General features: G+C 42.0%; 1 protein-coding gene across 2 annotated transcripts in view; it reads right to left on the bottom strand.

Moving 5' to 3' along the window:
* Positions 1–23,141, bottom strand: part of NOSTRIN (nitric oxide synthase trafficking) — a 75,480-nt gene that overhangs the window by 38,526 nt on the left and 13,813 nt on the right. For both annotated transcript variants that reach the window (XM_072961112.1, XM_031678391.2), the window contains one exon: positions 18,748–18,833. In XM_072961112.1, the coding sequence (XP_072817213.1) occupies positions 18,748–18,833 (86 nt within the window). The remainder of the gene's footprint in view (positions 1–18,747; positions 18,834–23,141) is intronic.

Raw genomic sequence — 23,141 nt, 5'->3', positions numbered from 1 at the left:
ATATTACTTAAACATACTAAAGGAAACCAACAGAGTTACCCGAGCCATACAGTATGAAGTAAAACTAAAAACTAACATTCAGGAGCTGATAAAAATAAGAGAGATTCACCCTGGGTTTAACTTGTAGCTCAAGGAAGAGACCTTACTAAATGCCTTATGCAAGCCTTTGAAGACTTGATAAAGTAAATCTTAAAGTTATAAAACATGGAACTCTTTGGAGTTCTCACTGATGCAGAGAAACAAATTGGAGGGGAAACTGCCATTGCCATTGGACCTGGGTGACAGACCATTTCACTGGGGAACTGGAAGCAACTGTCTTTGTCTTGCAGATCTGAAATATAAATACAACAAACACTGACCTGAGACTGAGCCTGATTAGCTCAATGAGGTGAAACTTAAGGCCAAGGAAACTTCTGACATTTCAGAGCTGAGGACTCTGACAGGTCCTTCAGACTTCGTCGAGGATAAATACAAATCTTGAAAGTCTTTCCCATAAATAGTAAGCCTAGTGATTTGAACAAGCAGATTCCAACTGTCATTTATAAGCAGTAAATTTACATTGTAATACCTAATTCACAACTAGGTTTTAAAGTGAAGCTACGAGATCTCTAGTTTTGTCTGTTTATATGTTCTATAATGTGTACACAGACTTACAAAGTTTAGTTTGTTCTAATTAATATAGACGTCTTTAGAGTCATCAATATTAAGTGTAATAACTTTACTGTACCTAGGTTTACTGAAAGTGAAATAAGATTTTGTTCTGTCTGTTGCAGATTTATCAAAAGAATAGTAATAGTAATTTGTTGATAAAATTCTTAAAAGTAAATTAAACACAAATGAGATAAGGGCTTTTGGGTAAATGCTTTAAAAATATATTTTAGGAAGGTATACTTAAAATAATCTCTGCAAATATTTGGTATCTTAAAATTCTTGAGTTGTGCTAAATTAAGTTAAATGATGGGAGTTTATTAAATAACTAGGTCATTCCCAAATAAAGTAAGATATTAAAACATTACTTACTAAATGTCGGCTTGCTCTTACAGAGAAACTAAAGGTGTTTAGAAATATTAATAAATGGTTGGTGCCACCCTGAAATATTCTCTACTATTAAGGGAAACATCTCAGTATCCTAAGAAAGTAAGATGAATGTGTAAAAGGTGTGAGGGATGGAATTGTATTTTGTTAATGGAAAATAGTGACTTTGTCCTGAAGCTGGTTACTTCTGAATGCAAGAGAAAACGAGGGGAAAAAATAATATGGGTATAGAAAGTTGTGGAAGGCTTGTGGAAGAGGAACCCTGAGGAAAGAGTTTTGTACATGGTTGGGACTGGCTAAGTTTAGAATAAATTTAGTCAAAGTAAATAAATCTTAGAAGTAAGCCGGTACAAGTCTAGATTTGATTTTCTCTCTGTTAAGAGGACAAAGTTTTCTTAAAATGTTAATCTGCCTTTAGTAACAGATTGTAAAGTTTCTTTTACCCCTTAAGTGATCTGTTCTGCATTAACCTTTGAAATATTTTCTTGTTAATGAATAAATACTGTTTCACAGTGACCTATGCTTTTATCTGACCAAGTATTTTGAAACTATTTAACAAGCTTCCCCAATATCAAATTTTAATCAGAATTCTTTTGACCTCCAGTTAAATCTGGGATGCTTCACAGGGCCCCTGAAACATCCCATAGAGAGATTTTAAACTAGTAAGTTTCATTTGGTATGTTAAATTAGATGGGAAGTATTGTCAAGTGAATAATAAATCTTCCTAGGTTATATTGTATGAGAAAATATTAATATAGATATTCTAGACATTATATAAAATCCCTAAAAATCTGGTATGTCTGAAATGTTACCAGTCATAATTCTTATTATAACCAGGTTTCTTTATCGATTACGGTGTAACTAGGTGTTTAACCATGCTTTAAGCCTTTTGTCATTTATAGACAGTTTTTGTTTTATTCTGATGCCTTTGCAAAATGCTTTCTCTTCAAGGAGATTTACTGGTTTCTGATAAGTTTCAGTATAGCACTGAACTGAACTGGGTAAGAAATTTTAAAAGTCTGATGGAGACTGATTTCATAAAACTGTTAACAACAACAAAAGGATTAGTTACATGGGACTGAGTAAACTGATGAATACGGTTATAACATTTTGTTTTGTCTGAAATATTACTGGCTTTTAATCTTTGTTTCCCAGATATAAAGAAACCCTTCTTGAGCTAATTATGACACAACAATTTGATAAATTATACCTAAGAAAGCAGATTTGGAACAGTTATCTTTTCTCTCTGTCTGATCCCTCCAGAGACTGGAAACTCTTAGGTCCCCAGTGGCTCTATAAATTAGGAAGATCACCTCGTAACAGGTATAGGAATCGCAATATATTTTAAGGAACTTGAAAAGAATTCACCTAAATCTGTAAGGCAAAATCTGTGACAAGCCCTTCACGTGGCTTTCCTGGCCTTAGAAGACTTTATTAAAATTTCAGCCTGAGACTCCTTATAAAAAGCTCCGGCACAGCCAAATTTAAAAAGCCTACATTATCAAATCATCAGACTTAACTTGTAAACAGATTAATCTTGATTTGGCTGTATTTGATAAAAATGAGGGTAACCTTAGAAAAAGATTATATTTCAGTGGGTATTAAATTCTTATTTTGTTAATTGAGGTCTTTATTTACTAAGACTCACCAGATCATTCCTTGCTGTGATGTTACATTGCTGCAGAGTTTAATTGAATTATTAAAAGGACACTCTAGGTTTATTTCTGAAGCTCTGTAATCTATCCTTGGATGAAGATTCGATGCCCCATGACCTGCTACCAGGGGATTATACATACTGGAACAGGCATGACTTAAAGAACTATCTCCAACCTGAATGGAAGAACCCTTTACCAGGTACTCTTAACTAGACCATGCACAGCAAAAGCTGAAGGAAACTGACTTTTAGATTAATTTCCAGTCAAAAAGAGCCCCTGTGCTGGACTGGCCTATAGAATACTGCTCTCCTTAAAACAATGCTCAAATGAAGAAGCTACCAGACCAGGATGAGAAGAAGACATCTGAGGCAGACAGCTGACCCAAGACACCGGACCAGGCCTGTATACCAATTACTTTGATAATTGCTCATACCTTTGCTTATGAACTAATCCAGTTGTTAGGTTTATGGTAAATTACATCTATCTAGCACTTCTGTGTTACCTTGGTGGGTTTCCCTACTCCAAGGCTCTAACCAGATAGCCCTCAGAAAATACTGTAAAAAAGAAATTATAGTTCTATTTAGGCCACTATTGACACTTCAAGGTGGGAGCCCTCACCTGGCCAATTACTAATACCTGCTCTAAGCCTGGCCATAAATATGAATTTTCTTGTAAGATCACTCAAGCTCAATCAAGGCAACAAGTTAAGATTTCAGCCAAACAATATAACCTCCCTCAATTATGGGAAGGACTTACATGGTTAACACCAGGGTATGGACATTTAAGTTTAAAGGCTCTCTTACGTTGGAAAAAAATTAAACTAGACTAAAGAGAACCAATTTAATAACACAATGAATTTTGGCTGGGTGTCTTATAAACAATGCCTGTATAATGTCTTCCTTAATGGTAAGGATTGGTACAAAACAGACTAAGTCAGATGACCTGGGGATACACTGAGCTGCACCTAATGGAAGTTTTTGGCTTAAATTCTTACTTCTGACCTTACTAATACTGCTAATACTATTTGCACTTTGCCTGTTTTACAAAATTGTTTCTTGCATTACCAAATGTGTGACTGAGCCGCTGATAAAATAATGACTAGGCAACTTGAAACATTAGACCAGATATATACTTCTGTATGAGCCCAGTAATTGTACTAGTGCAACTCTAGATATGGAAAGAAGCAAGAAGAGGGAATATTTTCCGGGATCATAACAGACTAGTAAGACAGGTGATTCAGAGAATTTTGACTATAAACAGGGCCTGATCCCTGTTAACACTTCTGAGGGGCACGTCAACAGAATCCTCGCCTGATCTAGGAATGAGCCTTCCTAGCACCGCGGGACAAAATTGGTCATGAAGTGTCTCCCAAGATATTGTCTAATTTAGGACCAAGGGTGGGCACTGTGAACAAAAAGTACTGCAAACCATATCAGTAAACAAGGAATGCTGAAGCCACCAAGTCATCAGCCACTGCTGCCACCCCCTAGTGAAGACAAGCCTGCAGCCTGGCCTCTGTAGCCACTCACAATGGTGCCCTCTGTGGGGACCCACAGTAAGAAAGGACGGGATACTGGCCCCAGAAACCTAGGTGCTTGTCAAAGGAATGAATTCAATGAGCCCAAAGGTTTGCTTCCTCCCATACACAGAAAAGCACTAAATTCTTTAACTTGAGATGCCTGGTTTTCTTTAGATAACAAGTATCTTTTATTGTTCCAACTACCTGGTCTTTGTTGTAAACCTCCTATATATCCTAGCCCCTCCCCTACCTCTTTAGAGCAGTCCCTCAGAGCGATCTGAGAGGCTGTCATTCCGGCTTGAGTCCTCCCACCAAATAAATCATAACTCTCAACTTTCAGGTTGTGCATTTATTTCAGACGACACCAGCATTCCACTCTTTCTTGGAAGCAGCACATAGAATATTAAACACGGTGATGCATTTCTGGCACTCAGCTAGTGCTGGGCACCAATCAGGTTCTTAATATTGATTTGTGATTATGATTATGTAACCAAAAGGATCTCTCAACATCCAGAACACCCCAAATACACTGAGGTGGGGAGGGGGAACGTGTTTTCTCGTCCCTTAGCTCCACAACAATCCTGAATGGCTGCCAACAGGGAAGGTAATGTTGTTAGGCACTGCCTCTCCCTCAGAATTCAGCTTCACTTTACAGTATTCTTGCAGGTCATCCACAATGTTTCAGAGGCTAAACAGAGAAGGAGAGTGACCAGAGGGAAGTGTGGCTTCCCTTACAGTGTTCACTTAATCTGAGTCACCTGAGGAAAAAGCTGGGCTTTGGTGACCAAGGAATGAAAGGGTCCCACTCGCTTTGAACTGATTGGCTCTTCTCTTTTGAGCTTGGCCATCTTTACTCCTGAGCCCCCGCGCTTCTGCTGGCTTTCTCTTAAGCACAGTAGGAAACCAGCCTAAAGAGATCCAATTACCACACAGCACTTCTTGCTTCAGAAGCCTTCTCTTCACATACAAGTATCTCAGAAATCTGCAGTCAGGAGATTTGTACTTTATAGGTTGACATATAGCTTCGAAATTCTTGTAATCCTCCCCATAAAGTTTGGGTCCAAACAGTGCTCTCCCGACACGTTTGTCATCACCTTGTGACATGTTGACCTGTGTCCTACCTACACACAAAACAGTAACATCCAACATTCATTGCACAACACGCCAGGCACCATTCTAAGAGTTTTAGGTGGATTTTTACATTTAACCTGTAATAACTCCCATTAGGAAGGTACACTTAGTCTACCCATTTCGTGGAGGGGAACACCAAGGCACAGAGTTTAGTTGGTAACATGCCCTAGGTCACACATGAATAAGTGACAGCTGAGATTCAACCCCAGGTAGTCTGGCTCAAGAACCTGCCTGCCTAGCACTCACTCCCCTGCCTCTGACGCTGTGGGCAAGTGGCTGGAAATGGAGAATCACAGGGGAGTCAAAGGCAACTGCTTTTTAAAACTGACACCACTTCCCTCTGCCTTCAATCACAGCGCTCTGAATCACAACTCCTGGCAGCTTAGCAGCTGGAAATGGGATCCACAGCAGCCTCCCAGCCTCTGTGCAGACAGAATGAGCTTCCTGGGGCCTCTTCCAAGAGCCTCTATGCAGTTCCTTGTAAAATGGCTTCCTGGATGAGGAGGGAGAGGTGTTGAGAGTCTAGAAAAGTGGGGAAGCAGGGAGCCCTGATATCAAATGTCACCAAGGTAGCCCTCTAAGACCAGACGGGGTTGGACACAGCCTCTCTGAATAGCACTAGTGTGCCCTTCATCTCTCTGCCTTCAATACTACTTTGCTGACCCTAACATATGTATTATTACCTATTACTGTGTTTTATCTCTAGAACCAGCACTCACGTTGTTACTGAATGCAAGTTCATGTGCCTGACACACCAAAAATACTGGAAGGTCAGAGTTCAGAGCAGAGAAAGGTTTATTGCAGGGCTGAGCAAGGAGAATGGCTGGCTTATGCCCCACCCCAACCACAACTCTGCAGAGTCTCAGCAGAGCCTTTTCAAAGGCCAGATGAGGGAGGGGCGTCCCAGGGTATGTGATCAGCTTGTGCACAATTCTGATTGGTTGATGATGATCAATGGTTGATGGTGATCAATCTTTAGGTTACAGAAGGTCTGGGGCTATGTGCTCATGATCATCAAGTAATTAGTATCTTACATTTGGTGGTGGTTTTTAGGATCTGAAAAACTCAGGAAATACGCACAAGCTACTATTACCTGGGTACTTCAGAGAGGAGCTACAACAGGATGTGGGGGAGGGGTCATAAAAGAACCCACAGGGTCCTGCTTGGTTACAATTTCCCCCTTTTCTTTGATAGTCCTCAATCTTGAGGAGAACAAGGGATGGACAATAAGTTAATCATAAACTCAGCAGAGGAACTCGATTCTATCTCCAATCCTGCTTTGTCCCTCCCTGCATCTTTCAGGGAACAGGGCAATGACTGCTCTGGCTACTTCCTGCTGATATGGGGTGTAATTCTACCCTGATTTGGGGAATGGACACTGACTTGGAAATATTCCCGAGTTCCAAGTCCTAGATCTGAGTCTTGTATGATTAAGATCTCATTCCCTGAGAAATTCAGGAGAATAATCCTAAAAACCAGTCTGGACTTGAAGACACTTTAGAGAATTTGTAGCCAATTGTATATTTTTATCTGATTAAGTTTTTACTTTTGATGTGGTATTAACACATATATGACAAGAGCTATTGGCCACTACACATTTCCTTTTTTCTGCTAACATCTGATCAAAAGCATTTTTATTGTCTAAAAATTTAATAGTTACAAGAGGAGACCTTGAGGTCATAAAGCTGCAGCTGTCATCTGCCTGCAGACACTGCTTTGAGAATGGCTGGTGGTGTCCTGAGTATGACATGGACCAGAAAATTAGTTCTCAACATACAGGAATGTGTCTGAAATCACGTCCACAATGGCCACCTAGTTTTACCCTGGATGTCTCAACCACAGCTACTCCATTTTGACTTTCAAGTGCATATCCCTCTTCAAGACCAAAGATGATGTACAGCATGTGTCCAAAAAGCCATAAAACAGGTTACTTTGGGCAGTAAAGTTTAAATCAAACCATGCATAAGCCAGAATGACTTCTTCCCCATCCCTCAGTATGTGCAGATTTTCCCATCATTTTCCCTTTTGATTACAAATCTTTCAATAGAAATACTGATATTCAAAATATCTGTCCATTGATGCTGGGGTGGTAGCTCTCACCCCAGGTTCAAATCATGACCCTCACTGCTAGGCCCCCTTTGTATCTGCCTAGTTATCCACATTGGGGGAAACTAATCAGATATCCTAAACAGGCTCAGAGGTATGCTAATGGGGCAACACTTTTTAGGCCATACATTTTATCACTGAAATCCTAATTGTTACACAAGCATCATACATGTGCTTTTAGCAAGACTTAAAGCAAGCATTGTTATACCTCAGGAGTATTTATACTCTGCGACAAGTCCATTAGAGAATTCTCTATCTTTCCTAAACATTGGGGCAATATTGATAGGGAGACAAATATTTGGTAAACAGTTCAATTAGAAAACATAGATCAAAAGCCAGTAATACTTCAGACAACCAAAAAACTATAACCACATTCATCAGTTCACTCAATCCTACGCCATCAATCCCCTTTAACAACAGCTTTATGAAATCAGAGTTTTCACTAGGCTTTTTAAATATGTTGCCCAGTTCAGCAGCATGGTCCACAAGAAGCCTGCACTTGTCACAAAGTTCCCCCTTTGAATCCTCCTGAAGACGAAGCAGCCCTGCAAAGCATCACCCCAACTGTCCACGAATGACAGAAAACCCAAAAAGACAAGACAAAAGATCCCATCACATACCCTTGACAGAGAAGCTCAATCAACCTGCTGTGATGCACAGCGTTCCAGGACAACCACCAGCAGCATGACTGACAGCATGATAGCAGGACACGTCCAAACCCCAGAAACTCTACACGGCTTCTAGAAGATTATCCACATTAACGGCATGTATCCATATACCATATCATCTGAGGAGGCTTATCACTCATTGACAGTGCTTCCCATGTAATTTACATATACCAACAATCCTAGTTAATTTACTGTTTTTCTCGGGGATGTCTCAGGGGCCCTCTGAAGCATCCCAAAGTTAGCTGAAGTCAAAAGAACTTTAACCAGAATTTCACAGGAAGTTTGCCAAAAATATCAAACAGTTTCATACAATCTGTTATCAGAAGCATTCTAAGTAAACTTGTTCTCTTAACGGAGAAGAACCAAATCTAGTCCTACACCAGCCTACTTTTAATAACAAAATCCATTCACTGAGTTACATGTAATCTAACCTCAGCCCGAACATGCACAAAACTTCTTTTTAGGGCTCCCTTTTCACAAACCCTCCACAACCTTCTTGTATCCACCCCTAGTCTGTTTCCCATCCAGAAACAATCAGCTCCGGCACCAAATCACCAAATCTTTCTTCTCCCTTAACAAAATGCAACTCCATTCCTCATGCCTTTCTTCACTCAAAACATATATCCTGCTTTCATACTGTATACTGCGATGTTTCCCTTCTTATTCTTAGCAGCTTTAATGTTTAAATTAGAATCCTCAACTCTTAAAAACCTTAATTTCTAGTGAAAACCAAGAAGCAAGCAACTATGAACTGTCCCTATACTAGCATTCTGCAGATTGGCAAACAAATACCAGTAAGAACTTTCTAAAAACATGTCTATTTATAGAAAATATCTCAGGGTGACACCAAACACTTCCATCAATAGTCCTAAATACTATAGCTTCTCTGCAAAGGGAAGCCAATGCTCAGCAATGAATGCCTCAGTATCTTATTCCATTTGGGAAAGACCCAAGCATTCAACAAACCACCATCATTCAACCCAATCCAGCACAACGCCAACATTTCAAGCTACCGAGTATCTGGAGAGATCATTTCCCAGTAGACATTCCTAAAACACAATCATTCCCAAGGAGTTCACCCAAAAGCTCCCATCTCACTTGAATTTAATTCACTTTACAAGAATTTCATCACACCAAGATAATTTTTTCTTTCTGCTGACAAATTCTGCAACAGAAACATGAACTTATTGACCTTCAGTAAACTTAGGTCCAATAAAATGACATGTCTGTATTGATTATACCAACAAGCTTAAGCTAGCTTTAATATCAAATATTAACTCAATATTGAATACTTCTCAGATCACGTGTACCCCAAATCCATTCTGTTCAGCTTCTTTCATACTTAGAAGTATTTAAGTGCTTACTTTCAAGTCAATTAAAGTTAACTTTTTTACACAAAGAACCAGATTTCAGTTTTTTCACTTGAATTTTTTTTTAAATCTTTTTTTCTTGAGAGCCCAGGTAGATCATTTATCTCTCAAAAGCACAAGAAGAGAAATGCAAATTCCTCCTCTAACTACTTTTTACAAAACCTAATTATCTTGGCTATTTTCAGGGTTTTTTTTTTTTTTCAGTTCACAAATATCTGCTAGACTATACACCCACACCCACAAAATTCACTCACATTCACATGCCTCACTTTCAGTGAAACTAGGAAGAGAGAACAGGATTTGTACTCAGGTACGAGAGATGCTTTCTTTCTCTCTCACACACATCGCCTACTCCTCCGCCCCAGGTAAAAGCCAAATTGCAAAAGGCCCACTTTGATATAGTAGCAGAGCCGGTAGGGGCCATTGTACTCCAGCTCTCAGGGAGTACTGAGCCCACACAATGTTACAATAAAAAAAAATATATCATTTTCTTTCATTTACGGGAGCACAACTGACAATCTCCCAGTTTTGCAAAATATGCCCTAGGGGGACTGTAGGATGGGACAGAGCCCTGATCATCCATACTTAATTATTCACAGCCAGTGTTACAAGGATCAAGCAAACAATTCAAAACAGTCTCTCAGGGTCACAGTTCCCTAGCTCTAAAAAAGAGAACCCCAACCAATGCCCCATCAGAGATGAAGCTGAGTGAATGACCAAGGCTAGTCCTAAAAGGGAAAATCCCAACCAAAGGCAAAGTCAACACAAAAGGGAAGGAGATTCTGGTGTCTTCACACGTGAGCCCCATTACTCACCAAAGGCCTCTCAAATGCAACTATTGATACACACACGCACACAGACCTACAAACAAAAGATCAGATGAGGCGTAGCCCCCAAATTCCACTTCTACTCCCAAACGGAGGCTTCCAACCTGGCTCCTGAAGGAGAGCTGACCCAGAGTTGCTCTCAGTGAGCCCAGAACAGCTCACTTACCAGAAGGGAGCAAGCCCAGGTGGAGTGCGTAGAACCTTTCCATCCTGTGCAAGCCACAGCGGTTCACCTCAAAATACGCACAAACACACAAATAACAAGAAACCAACAGTTGCACAGGCCATCAGAGGAGATGAAGTCTAAAATTTTACTTCCACTGTCAGACAAGAGGCCTCCAAACAGATCAGCCCAGCTCTTGAAAAAGAGTAGACCCCGAGTGGCTCCCAATGAGCCCAGAACAGCTCACTTCCCATAAGCCAAGATGAAGTGGAGAGAATTCCCAGTCTGCATGAGCTGGAGTGACTCACCCCCAGGCGACATCGAATGTAGACAGCCTGTAGACCACAGCACCTGAGCCCGAAGTTTCCAAACAGCCTCAAGCGGGTCCGCCAGAAGTTTCTGGACTCCAAACAGCCTCAAGCCGGGGCGGCTGGCGCCAGCCAGGGAGAGTTCCTCCCAGTTCCCGGGAGCGAAGAGAGCTGGGGTGGCCGCTGGGGCCCGGGGAAGGGGAGGCGCCCAGCTGGGGTGGACCTGCCATAAGCACAGATCTTTGGGCTGGCTTGGCTAAAATTGTTACCAAATGCAATTTCTTGCACTCAACCCACAGTGAGGCCAAAAAAATACCGAAACATCGGAGTTCGGAGCAGAGAAAGGTTTACTGCAGGAGAACTGCGACTGAGGCCTAAAAAACTCCAAACTACCCTGAAGGGTTTCAGCCAAGCCTTTTTAAAGACCAGCTGAGGGCGGGGTGTCCCAGGATATGTGATCAGCTGTGCACAATTCTGTGATTGGTTGATGGTGATCAATCCTTAGGTGCCAGAAGGTCTGGGGCCCACGTGCTCATGTTCATCAAGTAGTTAATTTCTTCCACTTGGTGGTGGTTTTGAGCATCTGAAAAACTCAAGTAGTATGTGTGAGATACTAGTATCTGGGTACTTGAGAGAGGAGCTACAGCAGAGGATATGGGGGAGGGTCTGCCTCAGGAAGGCAGCGTAGGGTCCTGCTCACTCGGTTACAAAATTAGCCAAACAAAACAAGCTGCAATTATTTTCCCTAATGACCATTTCAGAATCCCCAGCAGATTACCCCACATGTCAGAAGAAAATGAGATAAAGTCAGGAGGATGAATGTGGGTACGTGGGGAGTGGAACACATCCAGAGGCTCCCGTTCTGGCAAGTCTGCTACAACTGAAAAGCTCCCTGGCCTTTGGCACTGAATGGCCTTTATGTTAGCAGAGGTTAACGGGTAAACTCATTCCCAGAGAAAGCTGCTCCAAGAAGCCACACTCCAACTGGCAAGCGTGAAGACAGCTGTCAGTTTTATAAGTTGGGATGTCTGTAAATTGGAACACGCACTGCCATGTGGCTCATCCGTGCTTGTGGTCTAATGAAGCAGAACATCTATCCTTTCAGAATTCCTGCTAAACAGACGTGAACAGGGTGTAGCTCAATGGTACAGTGTGTGCTTTGCATGCACAAGGTCCTGGGTTCAATCCCCAGGACTTCCAGTAAGGACAACAACAAAAAAGAAGTGGGCCTCAGTGTTTTCCAAGGCAGAGGTGGCAGGGCGTGACCCCATGCACGCTGGTTCCTCCTAAAAGACACCAATCAAGAGAGGCAGAGCTCAACTTAGACTGAGACATGGAATTTTCTTCCCCTCATTAAAATAATCAGAAACAAGCGTGTAATAACGTTGTGCTTTCAACGTGGTGCCCCACAGCCACCGTATCTAGTAGGAGCTGCTGTTCCTTCTCCAAGCAGTTGTCTCTGGCACATGTGAAATTGATGCTGTATATCTCTTTTGATGGGTAACTCAATCTCAGAATATTCCAGTGAGTTTAAAGACCCCTGGCTAGGGAAATAGCATGCACTAATTTGTAATCCATTTATATTCGAATTTCCTCTCAGTGTGCAGAAGGAGGTCAATAAATTTTCATTAGTAATAAAGAAGACCAACCAATAAGTTAAAGACCAACATTTGCCTGAGATTTAAAAATTAATTATATTTTTGAAAGAAAGGAGAGATGGAAAATATGTAGTATCAGATGCCATGTTTTAGAGCACAAATTATACTGTAAGTGATCAGGTAATCAATTTTAGAGTGCCCTGTGCTAATAAAAGTAAGATGATCAACAGTGATAAAAAATGAAAACTGTAGCTGGACCCTGTGTCTAGGAGGAATTAATTAAAATTGAACTAAAGTTCCCTGAAGCTTGAAAACAGCAGGTGACAGAGCCCTCCCTTCATTATAAATTAAGAAGTTACTTTAGTGATCTGACAGTCTGTGACCTCACACCCCCATCTCTGGCCTCCTACTTTATATCAGAAACAGCTTCTTGGGACCTGCTATGTCAGCATTTTCCACCCAAACTTTATCAATTTGACTTTTGAAAGATGGTCCCAAGCTCATCTGACAAGCTGGATTTAAAAGCGACTTATTCACAATTTGAAGACATTTGTTACACGGTAGCTCTGGTTTTTGAGTGGTTGGGCTCTCTGGCAACATCCGTCATTCCCCATGTCCTAAATTCTGGCTCCTGTAACGCAGTAAGGACAGGCGCCGAGGGTGGAGGAGAGCCGGGGACGCCCTGCCTGGGTGTCCAGGCCGCGGTCCGCGAGCCGCCGCTCACCTCCCGCCCAGCGACGCCGGCCCGGGTAGCACTTCAGAGCCTCTGTGTCCTGAACTGAGGGAGTTTCTGTGCGTGGGGATGTGTAGTGGAGAAGTCGAGTAAAATGGATGAGGCCAGGTTTTTAAACTTTTCAGCTCGGAAACAAGATTTTATACAGAATCCCCCCATATCGTATAGATACCGTGTTCTGAATAAGCGAGAACGGGCGTGACGGGGGAGCTGAGCCCCGCCCACTCCACCGCCTCCCAGCCCCCAGCGTGGCCCCGAGGGCTCCCCGCAGAGCCCTGTGCCGCCAGGTTTGAAAGCCACTGAACCCGAAGGCCACTGGTGTCCCTCCCCATAGAAAACCCAAAGACTGACGGGAGCCGGACCAGGACCCCCGAGCGTGTTGGGACTCCCACAGCAGTGCTCCCAACTGCCGGCCCACTCCGAAGACACCCTACACCCAGCCTGGGTAAAGCTGAGTAGAAATCAAAATGTATCATTTTTCCCATGGCCCTGTCTGTAAATTAGAGGTGGATGAGGGTACTTTCACACTGCATCAGGTTGTGAGAATTTAAGTAAAGGAGACCAAGTATAAGACATATCAAATGCAGTGCCTGATCTACAGACAGTGCCAGACAAATGGTCTCTTCTGTGATTTTATTATTCTTTTCTAGCTTTTGTTCAAAATAATGTTCTATACACTATGTAGGTAAGTTTCTTTGACACACCCATTTATTCCTCCTCCTAAATAGCCTAACTTAAACTTCTTAAAAGTTGTGAGTGCCTGAAGGCCCAGAGTCACTCGTACATGAATACATTCATTCACTCGGTGAACATCTGCTGAATGCCTGCTCTGTACCAGGCTCTGTGCTAGTCACGTGGGACACCAAGCTCCTCAAGAATTTCAGCCTCCAGTGGGGATAGACAAGTGAACAGAAAGTAACAGCGAAGGAGAGTAGAGCCATACATAGCAAAGGTAAGCACTAGACCTGCACATCTCTGAGGAGCCTTCTTCTGAGACTGGGGACTGGAGTCAAGGAAGGGCCACCAGAGTTGGGTGACTGAGTCTTGAGGAATGCACTGAGTGGAGGCTGGCGATGACAGTGAAGAAGTCCACAAGACAGAGGAGACAGCAGGTACAAATGCTGGGATCCATGATGACAGTTCGGAGGGGAGGCAAGGACTCATGGAGGTGACTGCAGGTGGCTCTTTAAGCAGTGACTATGAGTGAGATGGAGAGATGTGGGGGTCAAGGGGAGGTGAAGAGCGACAAGCCGGGGAGGAAGGCAGGGCCCACATCTTAAAGTTCCTTTTAAGAGATACTACGAGCGCTGAATTTTATATTAAAGGTCATGGGAGTCTTTGAAGGGTCTTAAACAGGGTCCTGGCCACAAAGTGGAAGATGCATTAGATGCTCCCTAGTTGAGGCAACTTGCCTGGATTAGAAAAAGGAGATCCTCTGAAGGGACATAGCTCTGAGCCTGGATACCAGACTTGATGGATGAAGAGTGGATTCGATTTCCGCCTTCACTCAGCCCGTCAGCCAGGTGCCTTGTGCAGTACACAGACTGCACAGCTACAAGGCAGTATCCCAGACAGAAGGACAGGTTAGGAGATTCTTGTCAGAGCAACGGCACAGGCCATGAAATGAAAAGAAAGCTGAAGGTGTAAGAGGTGTTTGGAAGAGAGAAATATGCAGTCCTGGTCATGAGCTGAGACAGAAGAAGGGGTCATGGGTGGTTACTAAGTACTGGGCTTCGTTGGGTGGACAAAGGTCCCAGCCATCACAATAAAAATCTAGAAGGGTACCAGCTTTGGGGAAAAGCTGATCAGCTCTGTTTTGTGGTTTCATGGGACATTTCTAGCTGGAAATGTCCAACAGACTGCTGGATATATGGTTTGAAGTACAGGTAAGACATATCGTCTAGTAATATACACATGGGAGTCATCAACATGCAAAAAAGAGCTGAAATTATGGGAAGTAAGATCACCAGGCTATTGGTAGAGCAGAGAAGGTGAGGGTTTATTAAAGATTTCCTTTCAAACATCTATTCTTTTGTTGACAGCATATGCAATGAATTATAGATGGAACAATGACCAACTACGCTTCCTTCTTTGTTTTTTTCTTTTCTTTTCTTTTTTAATTAAAAAAGTTATGTCTGCAGTGGTGGTACTTGCCATTTGAAAATCTGGTCTGAAGTTTCCTTAGAGAGGAAAAATTGATTTTTCCTATCAAAGCCTGTTTAAACACTAGCTGTGAGGGTGCGGGTACCCAAACACTCAGAGATAGTTTCTGAAAATGTGCCTTTGTCTTTTTGAATCTGATCTGTGATTATGATGAAGTGAACCGGATGACTTTGGCATTAGGCATCTTAGGAGCTGCTGTGTGTTTCTGGCTAAATCTGAATTGTTACTACAAAAAAGGAAACTGAAGCAACTAATTGGATAAAAGAAGCTAAGCACAACCCTGAATTGAAGAATTTCCAGGCAAACTGGTGTTTCAATAGCAACACTTTTCGATCACCCAATTAGAACAAATGCAAGAAGGCAGCTGAGCTTGGAAATAAAACATGATTTGGCCTCAAAGCTTGACTGGGATGCAGTCTCTTGGAGCCACGAGCTAATACAGAAGTGTTGAGCGGAACCACATTCCAATGGATTCAAGATGTCTGGAATTGTAAATATCCCAGGACAGTAAGACTTTGTTCTAATAATGTAGGTGTAATAATAAGAAAATAAACACTTAACTAGCTTTCATTTACTTATTCATTCAATCTACAGGTATTTACTGAATGTATTTTATGTGGCAGGTACCCTTAATTCAAAGAAGCCCCATATGCCCCTCACTAAATCTCTCATTATGCTGGCTACTGGATTTGCCTTTATGATTTTCTATGCATTAACCTCAGTGGAAATGCCTGCTCTTAGAGAGTACCCTTTTACTTGTCCAACGGAGTTTCCCATTACCTGTTTATACTCTAAATAATATGATAGCTTCTTTCAAAGAGTACTGACTTTCCAGGTATTTTTCTAATACAAGGGAACAGTATCATTGATTCATATGCAATAAGCCTACCCATTTAAGAGGAAAATATACCCAGGGTTCCTGTCTGCATAACTAGTAGGAAACAGTTCTTTATTACTTGTATATCTAGGGAAATAATTACTGATTTCACAGAAGGGGAAGACGGAGGCGAGTGTAATGCCAGCTCAGTTGTGACCATTCATCCTTTGATATGGTAACTATGTTCTCAAAGCTCAAACACCTTGTAGGAAGAGGGAGTGACTTCAGAATCACTCCCCAAGGGGAAAAAATGACCCAATCTTGGCAAGGGAGGTGGCCTCAGTCTTTGCCAGCTGACATGTGGGGAAACAGCTGGTGAAAAAAAAGCACATAATGTGCCACATAGATTAGTGGAGAGTTCATGTCCATTAGAAAACAGTTCTCGCCAGACATGTGCTCTTTTAGTGTGGCTGAACATCCTTCAGGTTAACTACATGATCAAACAGCTGAGCAAGAGGAAGAAAGCCTCAAGCTCAAGTGTGAGGAGACACTGCCAAGTGCACATGTCTCGGGAATGAACATAAAGCGACTCACACAAGGCATCTTGGTTAAGGGGAAATGATTTAACTGTAAGAGGGTAGCTTTACAAGTTGTTCAGGAAACCATCAATTGCATAAACGACCTAATATCTGGCATAATTTTTTTGACCTGGGTAAACCTTTAGCCCCCCCTTTCTGTATTCATGCTATGCAGTTTTTATCCCAGAGACGTGCACGTGGTTTTGCTAGCCAGCTGTATTCTTTAGATTTTCAAATTCTGAATTCTGCTCCATGAGGAGGGAAAACCACGAGGGGAGGTTATCTTTAGCTACCCAAGTGTTTCTCCTTCCTTGGAGCTCATTTGACATTCTAGAACATGTCGGTGGACAGTTTTGCACATTAATAGGTCTGGGACAGAAGGAAACAATGTCAAGAGAAACACAGGTAAGAAATGAAGGTTCTGACTTGTACATAAAGTAGGTACGTCTGTGGCAGGGCGGAGATGTGGAGTGACTTGGACAAGGGAGAAACAATAAGGCTAGTTTGGAGAAGTAATTCCCCCAAATACGTTCAGTTCTTCATTGAGTCTGTTTACCCGGCATTATTTATCACCTCCTTTCCATCTTCACAGCTCTCTACCCAGCTAGCTTTGAACCTGGAGACACCAAATAATCAAGGCCCCGCTGACTGCAACCCAGCTCACTTGTATGGCTACTCTGTATATAGATTCTTCCTGATCTGCAGGAAGGAGATGCTTTCTAACCTAGGTAATGGGTTGAATTTGTATAATAGTTACTTGGTCTTATTTTAAATCACTTCCTTTGAGATGGATAGAAATATTTTCTCATAGAAAAAATTCCCTCCTAGATGGGTCCTCCCTCTTCTTTTCATAGAATCAAAGCAATTTGGCTCTTAAGATAAAAGTCACTTCTGATTTAAATCTTTTTTCTTTTTGACTATAAAAACGAATATATATATGTATATGCATGACTGGGACATTGTGCTGTACACCAGAAATTGACACGTTGTAACTGACGGTACTTCAATAAAAAAAAATTTTTTTTTTGACTTCACTTGACAAACCTGGTTATTTTCTTTAGAAAAATATGCTTGAATAGATAAACAACAGGGTCCTACTGTACAGCACAGGGAACTATATTCAATAGCTTGTAATAACCTATCATGAAAGAGAATACATATATATGTATGACTGAATCACTATGCTGTACAGCAGAAGCTAACACAGCACTGTAAATCAACTATACTTCAATTTTAAAAAAAGAAAGAAAAAAAAAGTCTGTTTGAGCTCTCTATCTTTCCTTGGCCTCATTCACTGGTCCTGACAGAGCTAAGGTTTTCCTTTGCTTCTGACCTACTAACACAACATGCAATAGACTCCGGCATCTTTGTTCTTACAGCACACATTCCATATTTTACATCTGAAATGGGGTCTTTTAAAAGAAAGAACAATCTCTTCTGAAGGTCTCTTTAGAGTCTCTCACAGAGCTGCCTAGACATAGGGAAACAGCCAAGAAACCCTTTATGGCCCAATTCAGTCCTCAGGTTCTCTAGTTTTAAGCAGGAATTTTTGTAACTTTCTTGACTGGATTGAGTGTGCTCATCTCAGCACAGCTTTACACATGATCACACCTAGTATTAAGAGAAGATGATACTGAAAATCGTGACTTCTCATTCATCCATGCATTTGGTCAACAGACATTTCCTGAAGAGGTCAAAAAGCCAGGCTCCAAGAGCTCGGCACACAGAGCACTGCCCTCGCAGGGGGGACTGCCATCAGCGTGAGGAGTGGGATGACAGGCTTATGTGTCAGGTACACTGGGGGGGCCAGGAGGGGGTGATAAACTCGGTCCCAGGAATCCGAAGGAACTGGACCAAGCCTTCCCAAGCAGAATCACTCCCAGTTGTTTCCTGATTTTTATAGCACCCAAGTGTTAAATGTGCAATCTCAGAGAATCACTCTTCAAACCAATTTCTCAACTGCCAAAATATAGCACTGTGCTCTAGAAAGTAGGATAGCTCTAACCACTCCTCCAGTCACGTCACTCCCAGCAGCTCAGGAGGAGGCACAGCTGAGTGCAAACATGCGTTTTGTACCTTTGCTGAAGAATGGATGTGACCTGCTTGCAGAAATCTTCTCCATTTTGGGAAAACTCCTTTAGGTTCTTGTAAACCTTATTATACTGAAAAAGAAAAGATGCATCAAAGGATTAGCACTTCCAAAGACTGGACTCCTGTGAACACCGAACGCTGCTGTACTGACGACTGTCAACGCCAGTGATCGCTCCATCAGTTCTTAAAGATGAAGTCTCTTCTGCCTGGATGTGAAAGATCCTGGGGAACCCTTCTCAAAAATAAAGCTGGTCTGTCTGTCTCTTCCTAGGCCAAACGCAAACAATTCAGCAGTGGGGTGCATTTGGAATCTGACTTCCTGTCACCCCTATTAGTCTCAGGAAGGCTAAAAGTACATTCTGAAATACACTGCATATTCATTTTGTGTCTCCCCCACAAATTCCAAAATAATATTCCTGGACCTCATGACAAACCCTGAATCATTCAAGTATTTCTTGGCTGAGATGGGAAAATGTAAGCGGATAATGTGTTAATAAAACTTCTCCTAGCCCCCTCTAGATCTCATTTAACTCTAGTAAAAGAAATGTTATAATAATGAGTTGAACATTCTGGATGAACCAAACATTTATAAATTTATAAATCATTTTTATACATTTATTTTTCTATGAATTTAGCCTGCAGACACAAAAATTTCAATCGAAAGATTCTGTCATGTGCTTTAGAACTCCACAATGTTATTCTGAAAATTGTATCGGTAAAGGTAGACATTGATGACGATTGATTTTAAATGCCTGGATGGAGAGGGTATATGTCACTTGATTCTGCTGCTTTCCTGACACAGAGCAGGTGAGTGAGGCGATGGGGTCTCAAACACACACTGTCTCTGTGTTTCCAATCTGGGAGATGCGATAGCCAATTGCATTTTTTCAAAATGAGATTTTATATAAGAGGATGCAAATTCTGTGTAGACTGAGTGCCATGCTGTAGCCCTTTGCTCATAAAATGACCCAGCCCCTTCCAGCCCTCAAATGTCTCTGGCATTCGGCTGGTCACCGTGTTGAGAAAGGGAAGGGACGGGAACTCACACTTCCTGAGCACCTGCTATGTGGCAGGCATGTTGCCATACGTGGACCCTCGGGGCCCAGGCAACCTTTCAGTTGTCACAGCAGCACGTGGTGTACAGGGCTAGCAGAGCCACAGAGGACATAGGGCACAGAGGAAGAAAGACCTAAAGAAATGACCTAATCCAGGCCCCTACCTTCAGGGGTGGAACCAACCCAGACCTAGGATGTAAAGACAATCCTATAGACACCAAATCCTTTTATTTTTATGCAGTAGTTTAACTTTCCCCTGAGTTGAACACAGAAAGCCAGGGAGGATTTGGTGACACACGGTAGTCGCAAACAACTTCACTGAAACGATGACAAGAGCTCAAGCACAAAGGTCTTTAGAAGGACACTGTTAATCCTAAAGCGAGGCTGGCAAAGTCACGTGTCTGCAGGCACCCTCCAGGCGCCCAGAAGAGGGAGGAGCAGGGTGGGGACAGGGAGCTGGAGGGACAGCTACCACAAGAGCTTGGAACTACCGACCAGCTTTTTTGTCCAAAAAAGCTGAAATGAGGATTGGTATCTAACATACAACTGCAGCCAACAATTCACAAAATTTTAAGCCAAGCGAGCAAAATGCACCTGTAAGTACAGTCCAGGTGTAACCTCTGTCAGGAAGGACCAATTCTCCTCTGAGTTGTGAGAGTAAAATCAGTATCTGGCAACCAAGCTTTCTCATTTTTATTGCTATGAGCATAACCTGCCATCGATGAATGACATAATACTTTAAGTCTCCTTCCTCCCCTTACAAGTGCAATGGGAGAGTTTGGTCAGCATTTTTTAATTGTTTAGCTTTTTTGTGTACTCCTGTTACCCAAACATTTTCACTAAATTCTCCCTTAAGCCTTTTATTTTCTTCCCATGACACTGAATAGCATCCATTAAAACACACCTAGGTATCATGGGAAGAAAATAGAGAATGATTAGCAGGAATGAAGTCATCTCCCAGCCTCTCTCACCCTTGAGTGTAGCCATGTGACTAAATGCTTCCCAAATTGGTATGGGTGGAAAGTTTTGTGTTGGGTTTCAGTGAAAGTTCCTTCCTCCTCTTTCCTGAAACCAGGACTTAGAAATGACAGCTGATGCTGTCAGGTGGTTGTGAGGATGGACACCATGTGCTAAGATCTTAGAGCAGAAGGAGAGAAAGAGCTGGGTCCCTGATGCCCTGGGGGCCACCACACAAGCCCCCAACTCTCTACGTGTAGACTTATTTTATGTAAAAGAGAATAGGTTTTTTTTAAAAGCCACTCATTTTGGATTTTTAAAACATGCAGCTAACATAATTCTAACTCATATAGAGTCTTTTAACTTTTTATTTTAAATTATGAGACATTTTTATGTTTCATAAAGTAATAATGAAATACTACCTAAGTGAGTTACAGAGATACTGACACTTTTCTTCCACTCTCTTTTTAAACAACAATTTTTTCTTTTTCAAAATTTCTTTGACTATTTTGGGGCATTTTTTCTTCTATATGAACATTTATCTAATTACCATCTAAAAAAAATCCCTGTTGAGATCCTAATTGGAATTGCATTACATTTATATATCTCAATTTGAGGAAATTAACTTTTTTATGGTATTTAGACTTCCCATCCAAGGACATAGAAAGTCTTTTCATTTCGTTCAAATCTTATTTTATGTTCAATAAAATTTTATGATTTTCTTTATAGGTCCTTTTGCATTCTTATTTGATTTATTTAGAAATATCTCACAGAATTACACAGTATTAAGCTGTGTATTTTTAAATAGTGTCCTATCTGTTTCTCTCTCCAGCTCACACCAAAGCAGAAACAAAGACCCACCAAAAACATTAGGGGCCATGTGCAGGAAAGAAAGATTTGAATGCACGCCTGAAAAGTGAATTTTTCTGCTCTCAAACACTATAAGGCTGGGGCGGGGAGAAGACAAAGCAGAGAGATGGCTGGAGGGATTGAGTCTTTGGAGCATAAGGGAGGAGAAGAAACTCCCATCAGGACAAGCAGGAGTGGAGGGAGGGGACTCTGAGGTGAGCTGTCTTAAGGCATAGATCCCCCGCTGCCCATCATTACCAGAGGTGGTGATCTGTGTCCAACAGTCCCAGGGAAAGAACAGGGGAGCTCAGACTCCATGTGTGAGGATGGGGACAGGCAGGGGAAACCTTGCCTCTAACCAAAGCGGAAGTAAGCAGAATCAGCTGAAAAATTTTTCCCTGTCCCGAGGCTGCAGATGCCAACGCATTTCCCAAACTTATCTAGCCATCAGAACTCTCCAAGACCCATTTAAAAAATATTATCTCTAGAGGACTAGTTCCCGGGAAGCCAGACAGCTCCGAAAGTTCATAAACCAATGTTCAAAACTCAGTTGTCTTAAGAGGAGAGGAGGGTGAGCTGTGGCAATGTGGAGACCGCCTGTCTTTTCCCAAGGCATTCAGATGCAACTTTCTAAAGCAAGAGTCTACTCCAACCAAGCACATCTTACGGCTTCAACTGCCCCTGGGGCTGCAGTTTTAGATTTTGGAAGTTTTCTGGTCATTGAATAGGCTAGTACTTCCTAACTTTTTCTCACATCGTGGTACATGTAGATGATGATATTGGTACTTGAACAAGGTGGGAAATGGACACATTTTTTCAAGGCAGAGGCAACTTGCCCATGACCTCTGCCTCCCAGGCACACCTTGCTGTGATCCATTCCCCAAACCCCAGTGTGCCCAGGTACAACAAGTCAGCAAGTTCTTCAAAACATTACATTGTTGTTAACTTAGGGATCAGATAAGAGCGGGATGTTCTGCTTATTATAGCACTGGGGAGAATCTTTATCTTTGACTTTATGTACAATACCAGACACTCCCCAACAAACTCTGATCCAGACTGAGATAAGGGTGACATCAATAAATAAGAGAGTGGCTAAGAATACTTCCATTATTTCAGTGTATCCCCTTTTTTAGATACAATGATTCTGTATCTTTCATCTTATACCATCTACTCAGACTTGAAGACAAAAGCTGTGAAAAACAGACCTGCAGAAACATCAAAGCAGACCCCAGAGACCACTTCATCCAGCGTGTGTGTGTGTGTGTGTGTGTGTGTGTGTAATCAGAAAATCTTGGAACTTACCTGCTTTGACAGGATGAAATCCCTTGACCTCGGCTTAGGCTATCCCTTCCTTTCCCTCCTCTACTCCCCACCCCTCTCTCACCCACCAGAGGGGTCTCTGAAGGGATTCCATGGAGCACAATTGGGAAACCACTAAAGCCAATCCTCCTATTTTATAGTTAGGGCCCAAACAGCGAAAGATAAACCTCATTAGTTAGGGACAGAACTGTGATTAGA

This window comes from Vicugna pacos, chromosome 5 (genome assembly GCF_048564905.1).
Source record: "Vicugna pacos chromosome 5, VicPac4, whole genome shotgun sequence".
Classification (NCBI taxonomy): domain Eukaryota; kingdom Metazoa; phylum Chordata; class Mammalia; order Artiodactyla; family Camelidae; genus Vicugna; species Vicugna pacos.
The sequence above is the reverse complement of the archived record's forward strand: the minus strand, read 5'-3'. Positions and strand labels throughout refer to the sequence as shown.